Raw genomic sequence first — 10,000 nt, forward strand, 5'->3', positions numbered from 1 at the left:
TGCCCAAAGGGCTCACTCTCGTGACGCGTGTGTGTCACTCATGAGTGCATGGCATGCTGTGTGTGTTTGTGCGGGAGGCTCGCATGTGGGTGGATGCCTACTGCCTAGGTGAGGTGGGGGCTTTTGTGTGACACACAGTACACACACACACACACTCAGACACACAAACACACACAATCACACACAGAGTTTCCATCGGTATACATGCAAGAAACAGAGCTTGTGCTTCACTGACATCAAAGAGGGAGATTCTATGTTCGGTTTCATCTCCCTGTTCCTCTAAAATGGACATTACCTATACAGTGTGTTGAAACCAGCATCAACTGTTCAAAAGGATATTGCAGTCACTGTGAAGACCCGCAGCCAGATCTGGGAAATGTCAATGTGGATGAGCGGGACGTGGTGACCACCTCAGCAGCCTTGGATCATCTGAGTTCTGCTTGGCTGTGAGGAAGCTTTGACCTTTCAGGTGTCTCAACACCTGGGAAGAAAACGACCACTGCTTTTTCCTGGGCTATAGACAAGGAGTGGTCCACCACTATAGGTCTACTCGAAGACAGTTTATCGATGGACAACAGACTGAGAGGTACTGGCTGCTATACCTACACTGAGATGGAATTCGCTTCCCCTGCTCTGTCCACAGTGGGCAGACCCATGGGCATCGCTGCTCCCAGAGCACACATCTAGGACCACTAGGAATCTAGAATATAGAAACTTTTGTTTTGACGTTTTACATTATGTTATGTTCTGTTGTCATGATAGAATATAAAGAGTTTTAACTTATTTGTGTTTGATTTTTGACTCAGTTCAGTTTTTCTTGTGTTTCTTGCCTGCTTTGAGTCTTCTGAGTGCATAGTGTTTTTTTTATCTGATCTCACCTCTACAAATATTAGTTTTTCCTATAGTAGTTGGTTACCTTGCTTTTATCAACAAATAACTAGAGTGAAGTGAAGCAGCCTCAGTTCAAGTCATATGCTGTCAGACCACTGATGAACAGGACTTTGAGAAATGGTGTCATGTAAATCTTTGCACGAGTCTCGCAAATTTTCGCGTCTGGAACGGCATTGTTGGTCGAGTATGTTAGCGTCGAATTGGGCTAATAGCTTTAGCATTTCCGACGTGACATCCTCCGTGTTCTGGATCCTTTCCTCCGTCTTAGTGATTCGGTCCTCTGCTTCGTCCATTCTTTTGTTCGTTTTCTGTAGCTCCTCTTTAATATCTTCAAGTTGTTTCTTGTTATCTTGTCTGAACTCCTGTATTTCCTTGAGGATTGTGGCCGCCATGCCTGAATTCACAGGCTGGGCCGCGCCATCTTGGCTGTCGTGACCAGGAGAGCTGCTGCGGCTTTCTCCACCTTCGTCGTATTTGTTCATGTTTCTGTTGGGTTTTCTGTGCGGGGTTTTGTTACCAGGCATTTCCGCCCCTCTCTCGTTGTTTTATTTATACGTTTGACTAACAATTTCGCAGTTTATGGGGCTTTCTGTTGATTTCTTATCGGGAGCGACTTTACTATGCTGCCATCCTGTTGGCGTCACAACCGGAACTCCGAGTCTCAGTCAGCTTTTGCACAAGGACCCGCATTTTGTGTCAACCATGAAGTCTGGACCCGATGTATTTCGTGACTCTGACGTCTTGTGAACCATTGTAGCACCCAGACCCCTCTGTTTGAGAAACGCCCCCAACCATGCATGTCCCGATGTGCTTCGGTGAGGTGTCCGGGGTGCCTCCATTGGCTGCTGGCTGGGGATGGAGCGCGGTGACCTACCTCTGTCTCTTCTTGTCTCTCAGCATCCTGCTCGCTCTGCTGCTCTGGTTCCTACTGCGCGAACTGCAACGCAACGTTCACAGACACTGACACTACAGATTAACTGTTAACACTGACCTCCAAACACTCTCACCTCTACCAGTGGATCTACATGCTCACAATGTGTTGCGATGCGACTCGTTGTGAGCTCGCAAATCTGCTATTTTTTCACTACTTCTTAATTTATATATATTTATATAGGCCTATATATATAAAAATATGGGTCTCTCTCTCTCTCTCTCTCTCTCTCTCTCTCTCTCTCTCTCTCTCTCTCTCTCTCTCTCTCTCTGTCTGTGTGTGTACTTAGTATTAGTTATACCTGATTTGTAGTTGCGTGCTGGGGTCTTGTAGCCTGGTAAACCCTCTCTCCGGAAATCTAATTTCCATTTGATTTCAGAAGTGAAATGGAAATGAGATTTCCGGAGGGAGGGTTTAGGGGTCTTGCACCTACAACAGCATATCTACAAGCTCTCAACACAGTGTTGTGAGCTTGTAGATCGTTAATTGTTTGGCTTTAGTCTTGTGATTAAACATGGCCAAAAACTATGAAAATCGCGTTCATAAAATTCCCATCCTAAAATGTTGGTCCTCACAAATATAGTAATATAAATTGTGTGTGTGTGTGTGTGTGTGTGTGTGTGTGTGTGTGTGCGCGTGTGTGTGTGTGTGTGTGTGTGTGTGTGTGTGTGTGTGTGTGTGTGTGTGTGTGTGTGTGTGTGTGTGTGTGTGTGTGTGTGTGTGTGTGTGTGTGTGTGTGTGTGTGTGTGTGTGTGTGCGTGCGTGCGTGTGTGTGTAAAGTGTGTGCGTGTGTGTATGCTTGTGGAGATGTTATGAATCTTGTACAATAGTGTATTGTTGAATACCTTTGTCTGAATACCTTTGACCCGCTGTGTTCATTGTTCATCATTTCTGCAGGTGTAAAATTATGATTAAACTGTCCAAAAATCTAAGTTTAAGTTAATCAAACAGTGTATGTCAATGGTTCTCAGAGTGAGGTTTGGTGGACCCGCAGGGATCCTTGAAGGGGTTTCAGGGGGGTCCCCCCAATTCTTTTTTAAATATGGCACCAAAACCACTTTAACCCTATCTTATGCTTTGGCTATTCAAAAATAGTAGATCTACAAGTTCACAATACATCGCAATGCAACGCGTAGTGATCTTGTAGATCTGCTATTTTTGAATATTTGTGAATATCTTTGAATAATTTTGAATACGTTTCACACAAATCTTCACTTACAAAATATTTTCAGAAAAACATACATTTTGACATGAAAATGTTTGAGAACAAACCACTGGTGTATGTGACCGCAGTGCCATGTACTATTTGATTTCTCTGGTGTATGTAAAGCGCTTTGGATTAAAGCGTTATATAAATGCACCATTTAATATGTGGCATATGACACATGTGTCAATTAGTCCTTCCTTGTACCTATAATAAAATGGTGTATTCCAGTACTTAATTTCTTGCATGTGTCAAGCTTTTCAATTGTTTGTATAAAACAAAAAGACCACATTTCCCAGACTGCCTCGGGGTTATTATAGTGTCATATGAGAGGTGTGGGTGTATAACATGTCGTCACTGGGGTGTGGTCAGTGGACTTTTCCTCTACTCTGCTGCCTGTATCGTTTCCTCTCTTCTCTCGTTCTGTTCTCTCACTGATCGAGCCTCTCCTCGTCCTGCTCCACCGCGCCTCGTTCACAGAAACCTCATCTATAACGGTATGTTCAAGTTCAAGTCTCTCTGGTTGACTTTTAGAACTTTCCACTGTTCACTTTTCACTTGTAAACAGGTGACGGGATAGCGTTTATACCTGCGCAATAGGCTACTAAAAAAAGACAGACTTTACGGCTTTGACAAGGCAGACTGTCTGGGTTGCCGGTATAGACAAAAAAAAAGGATCAGCCTTTGAAAGTTTGTTTCAATAAATAAAATAAAATGTCTGCATCTGCATGTTTCTCCGCTTTTACATCTTGTTCCTTTTCCTTTTCTCTTGCAGACTATTTTTCTCTCGCCGAAAAAAACAAAAACCCAAGACTGTCAAAATGGTAAGTAATTCTACGTTATTTCACTGTGCTTTGAAATAATAAAAGAGACTGAGACATTTTAACATTATTGTGTTTAGCCTATTGTAGCCTATTAAAAAGTCTCGCTAAAATTGATCAATTTCACTTTCCGTTATTTATGCAAATGTCTGACTCACAGTATGTTTATTCTCTGATAAATAAATCCAAGACAACGCCCACTGTACTAGCCTAGGCCTACTCCATACAATATTAACACATTGCTGTCTGGAGTAGAAAAAAGTGGACATACATTTTTAATTCACTTTTCACATTTGAACAAAATCTGTAGTCTAGATCAGTATGGTTTTCAACCCTTTTCATACAAAGTCCATTATTTATTCGGCATTTGAGCCACGGACCACCATTTGATGAGATTTAGACTCTCACTCAGGCCCAAAACTTAGAATATTTTGTAATCGTTGGATAAGATTTCTGTCCACAATTCCATGTTGATGTTGGTAGGCCTACCATAGGAGAGACTATAGACAAACGTTGGTCAAAATAACAATTCTTCTACTGCTCTATTTGTGTAGACTAGACCTCTTGTAGATTAATTAATGCAGATCTGTTTAACAATAATTTAACTCTTGAGACAGTAAAATGAAACCAAATTATCCTTGCGGGCCGGAAGGGTCCATTTGGTTTAATTTTACACTCTCAAGAGTTAAAGATCTATAACGAGTCCATTTGGTTTCATTTTTGGTTACCAACTCTTCCATCATTTATTTAGCTCAGTGGGGACCACCTGGAACCTCCTCAAGGACCACTGGTCTAGATTTAAATGACTTTTCATTCATTGTGTAGCCGGGTAGCCCAGTGGTTCCCAAACTTTTTTAGCTCGAGACCCAAAAGAGAAATGTAATGTCTCCCCGTGACCCTAGCGTAAACTAGCGCGTCGCTACAGCTATTTTCACTACTTAAACATTTTGTTTTCAAATATATGGAATTCTAGATTTTTGGCATTTATTTATGAAATTATTTTGAAAAATGTCTGAATTTGTTTTTAATTCATAGTAGGAAATGAAAAAAAAATAAAAAATTTAGGGGTTATTTACTCGCGACCCATAAAAATGGACCCGCGACCCACTGTTTGGGAACCACTGGTGTAGCCAAACTCATAGACCCCTAATTAACAGACAACGTCACACTGGTTGCAAGCGTCATACTGCGCAAGCGTCAAACCCATTCTGTCAGGTCTCGCTAGGGCGCAGCACTAGCCAACACACCAGAGGAGGTTGAGAATTGATTATATGAAACAATCACCTGTGCATCCAGTCTCAATGTTGGTAAACAAATAATTGGTCTATAATAGCCTTTTAACTCTATGATAATAGCAAGCAATCCAAAACTTTAATATATAGCCTGTATGCATTTTTCTGTTATAGGCTAATCTGAAAAATATTAGCAAGCAAAATCTGAACATCTAGCAGTGATTTTATAACTCCTTTCCCGTTTATAAAGTCAAGTGTGTGTGTGTGTGTGTGTGTGTGTGTGTGTGTGTGTGTGTGTGTGTGTGTGTGTGTGTGTGTGTGTGTGTGTGTGTGTGTCTGTGTGCTCATGTGCATGCCTGCGTGAGCGTGTGTGTGTGTGTGTGTGTGTGTGTGTGTGTGTGTGTGTGTGTGTGTGTGTGTGTGTGTGTGTGTGTGTCTGTGTGCTCATGTGCATGCCTGCGTGAGCGTGTGTGTGTGTGTGTGTGTGTGTGTGTGTGTGTGTGTGTGTGTGTGTGTGTGTGTGTGTGTGTGTGTGTGTGTGTGTGTGTGTGTGTGTGTGTGTGTGTGAGCATGCGCTCGTTTGGGAGGCAGAGAGAGAGAGAGAGGGGGGGGCTGCTTTTGGGGAAGTTGGGAAGTTTGGTCTATGACTCATGTGGGTTTATTCCAGTCGGGTGGGCCTCTCTCCCTCACACACACACACACACACACACACACACACACACACACACACACACACACACACACACACACACACACACACACACACACACACACACACACACACACACACACACTCTCTCTCTCTCTCTCTCTCTCTCTCTCTCTCTCTCTCTCTCTCTCTCTCTCTCTCTCTCTCTCTCTCTCTCTCTCTCTCTCTCTCTCTCTCTCTCTCTCTCTCTCTCTCTCTCTACACTACATCCCTCCTCCCCATTTCCATCTCTAGTGATTTGCATTATGGAGTTTTAAAAGGCATTTTCCTGTCTCTTAAAACAGGAGAATGTTGAGCTTAGCTTCTCTAGCAGTCACAAGACAGGGCGGAGCTATAGCAGTATCAAAAACGCTCATTAGGCTACACACATATTGTGGATATAAGTGGACACAGCTGCTGCCAAATTCCATTGTGTGCTCCCGGACCCAGGCTGTAGGAGACATTTCTTGTTTATAAGAGTTTATATCTTGGTATTATAAACCAGGGAATCCCAAACTTTTCAGCTCAAACCCAGTGTTTGGGAAATACTGTTATAAAGTGTTATAACTTTGGCTATGAACTGCTAAATGACAGTTAGGGTGTGGTCAGACTAGAGCAGCTGCTAAATTGGTGACTTCACTGTTCTCATGGGATAGAATAGAATAGAATACTTTATTGGCAACAGTGGTAACAATTTCAGCACTTGCACAGGAGACACGGTTCGAACAGGGAAGTGACGTAACTTCCCCGTCTACATAGGCCTAGCGCTGCTTGAGTATTTTACAATGTAGTTTAGATTGGGATCCCAGAGATGAACAATGGTATCAAATGGGGATCCATGAGAATCAGTTATAAATCTCTTGACAGGACAGAACACCACTTCTCCCATTTCTTTAGCAGGTTGAGGAAGTACAGTATGGATTTATGAGGGTTGTTTCCACGACAACGGCAACGGTCGTAAAGAAAAGAAGTCATGTAAAGTAAAGCGAACTAGCTTTGCTTCTCTGTTCTGGGCCAACCGATTGTTATCCACTGTAAGCCCTCTGTGAGTGTGTGTACACACACACACACACACACACACACACACACACACACACACACACACACACACACACGTGCGCTAACTCCGCTAACTCCGGTACCTCTGTACTTATGAGAACCAAATGTTCTCACGAGCAGAGAAAGTTGGGGAATATCCTGGAGAGTGAGCACATTTCACTTCCCTTTTGGGCAGTGATTTGAGAGATTTAGGGGGCCAGACCTAGGATTAGGGGATTATAGATAGATAGATAGATAGATAGATAGATAGATAGATAGATAGATAGATAGATAGATAGATAGATAGATAGATAGATGGGAATTATAGATAGATTAATATAAATATATTGCAATATATTAAGCTATGAACAAATGGTCCACTCCTCACAACAGCTACAGCAATAAAAACCAGTGTGTGAGTGTGTATACAGACATGCAAGCAAGCGAGTGTACTGTATACGTCTGTCTGTAAGCAAGCATATGTACAGTATGCAAGTATTATGTGCACAGTACCGTATGAGTGTAAACATGCACACATGTGTATGCACATGTGTGGCAGTCATGCCTGAACTTGTAATCCAGGACATGACACATACAGTAACCCTCTATAGGTTGTGAGAAGTTTTGTAAGAGGGACATTCCAGTGGAGATATTTCGCATTCTGTTGAGTTTTTGGGGTTAATTCCTGGCCAAAGTTCTCTTTCTAAATGCCTCCTTGTTGGGGCTGTTTGTCTCAGCACCCATCTGCACCTTGATTAGATCTGCCATGGCTCGTGGTGCTGACGCTGTTTTGGTGTGACTATGAGAGAGAGAGAGAGAGAGAGATGGGGCACAGAGACAGGGAGGGAGAGAGAAAGAGAGAGGTGTAGAGAGAGAAATACATAGATTGTGTGTGTGTGTGTGTGTGTGTGTGTGTGTGTGTGTGTGTGTGTGTGTGTGTGCGTGTGCGTGTGCGTGTGTGTGTGTGTGTGTGTGTGTGTGAGAGAGAGAGAGAGCATGTGGACATTTTGACATACCAAATCTTGATAAACAAAATTATAGTTGTTATAGCAACTAGTTCTTGGCAAGACAGAGAGTGAGATAGAACTGCAGAGAGAGATAGTGATAGAGAGAGACTGCACATTCCACTGCACAGAAATTAGGCATTTTTTGGAAGACAAGAACTGCACAAACATTCCTTGCAAGGCCTCCATTCCGTTGGTTCTGTCCCATTCCAGAGACGTGCCGGTGGGTTTCCTCTATAAACATCACACCCCTACAGTGAAGAGCCACCACTATAGTATTGTTCTCATGCAGCTTCTCAGACTGGGAACTATAGTGTCTGGATTCTCTGGAATGAGTGCAGTGTTGTTTTAACAAGGAGCAATTTTGCGTTGGAATTCAATCAATGGAGCACAATGCAGTGCCACGATGTGCCTTATTTCTCTCCTTTGTCTTCTGTGTGAGTGGAAGATTCAATTCAATTGCCATGGGGAATCTGCTGGTAATCGATACGGTGTGCTCAGGGTAAACACTGGACAGGGCATCAGGTTCACAGTGTGGATGTCTTACCCATACAATGCAATAGTATTATGGAAAAGGAACAAAGAATGATCACAAATCAGGTGGTAACAATTGCGCTTCAATGTCAGAATCAGCAACACATTACTTTATTATGTCGTTGCTGCCAGTCAGAAACCTTGTAAATGACTTCATCATACAAGAGAGTCACACAACATTTTTGAAAATAGCAGATCTAAAAGCGTACAATGCGTTGTGAGCTTGTAGATCAGCTATTGTCACTATTTGAATTTGTTTTTAAATAGTTTAAAAAAATATGATTTTGGACATCACCAAGTACAGAGCCAACTCGGTCGTGCAGAGGGTTTAAAGTGGTTAAAGGGAGGAAATGGATGCACAGGATCCTATGTATGTTGCAACAGGACATTGCAGAACCATTTCAAAATTACACAGCTGACTCTAACAGCCTACACTGAGAGAGACATAGGGTCCATGGTGCTTAATCTAAACTTGCACTTTATCCTACCCAAGTCCCTCTGGATAAGTGTGCTGTCTAAATTGTAATTATACATTTTACTGTAGCTATATTGACCCTGTTGTTATGTGCAGATGCTGGGTAGTATGTCTGTTGTTCATGGAATGAGGGTGGGGGGAAATGTTTTGTGTGTGTGCGGGTGTGCGTGCTTGCGTGTGTGCATGCGTGTGCCTGTCTGAGCTCTTTATCTATATCAATGGTAATTATGTTATGAGTTCGGTGTCTCCAAGGATTGAGAAGCACTGATAAGGGCCAACCAACGGATGCTTCTAGATTTTACACACAAATCTACAAATCGGAAATTCATACCCTGTTATTTTAAAAAAAAACGTTGAAATTACCTTTCACAAACATACCGCTGTTAACAAATGACCAGAAAACATTCCTTTTACCCAACATTATGTTTATATCTGCCCTAGTACTACTTTTACTATAAAGCATTTTCACCAGCAAATTATGATAGTAGCAGCAGCAGTAGTAATAGCAGTATGATCACAATGTAATGATTTATCAACTTATTTGTTTCCAGACCGTAGTTGTAACTGCCATAAAAACTTGCCTTATTCAAACTCACACCCATTGCCGTGCGTTGCTACTGGCTACAGCCACATCTGTGTTTACTCAGTGAGTGCAAACAGCACTGCCAAGGTTATCATTTGAACACAACAAAGCATCCTGTCATCTGGGAGGTCAAATTTAGATCTTCACCCAGATGACAAGTGTGATTACTACCCTGTAATACAGCCATACAGAAAATATATATGCCACAACTCTGGGGAACATGTTTTTTTGGTAATCTATGTATGGGTTCGATGACATTTCAAACAACACCTCCACTCTCTTCCTCTGCTCATGTCTTCTGTTGTCGTTGTTGTTGTTGTTGTTTTGTAACCAGGCCAGCAGAGGGACTGTTAAAGCCAGCGCCAACTTCACCGCCAACGAGGATGCTGAGACCCTATACAAGGCCATGAAAGGACTGGGTGAGATGTGTGTGTGTGTGTGTGTGTGTGTGTGTGTGTGTGTGTGTGTGTGTGTGTGTGTGTGTGTGTGTGTGTGTGTGTGTGTGTGTGTGTGTGTGTGTGTGTGTGTGTGTGTGTGTGTGTGTGTGTGTGTGTGTGCATTACAGAGGAAATCTAAATATCTGGTGAGCTCACCTGCTT

The 10,000-nt window shown here is 42.5% G+C and overlaps 1 protein-coding gene across 1 annotated transcript in view; it reads left to right on the forward strand.

Annotated features, from left to right (window-relative positions):
• The first annotated feature begins 3,413 nt into the window (after positions 1-3,413).
• Positions 3,414-10,000, forward strand: part of LOC308099711 (annexin A5-like) — a 15,916-nt gene continuing 9,329 nt past the window's right edge. The window contains 3 exon segments of the mRNA XM_080448447.1: positions 3,414-3,523; positions 3,802-3,850; positions 9,736-9,820. Coding sequence (XP_080304573.1) covers positions 3,848-3,850; positions 9,736-9,820 — 88 coding nt within the window. The 5' untranslated portion in view covers positions 3,414-3,523; positions 3,802-3,847.

Source organism: Gymnoscopelus braueri (genome assembly GCF_963280865.1).
Source record: "Gymnoscopelus braueri genome assembly, chromosome: 2".
Taxonomy (NCBI): Eukaryota; Metazoa; Chordata; class Actinopteri; order Myctophiformes; family Myctophidae; genus Gymnoscopelus; species Gymnoscopelus braueri.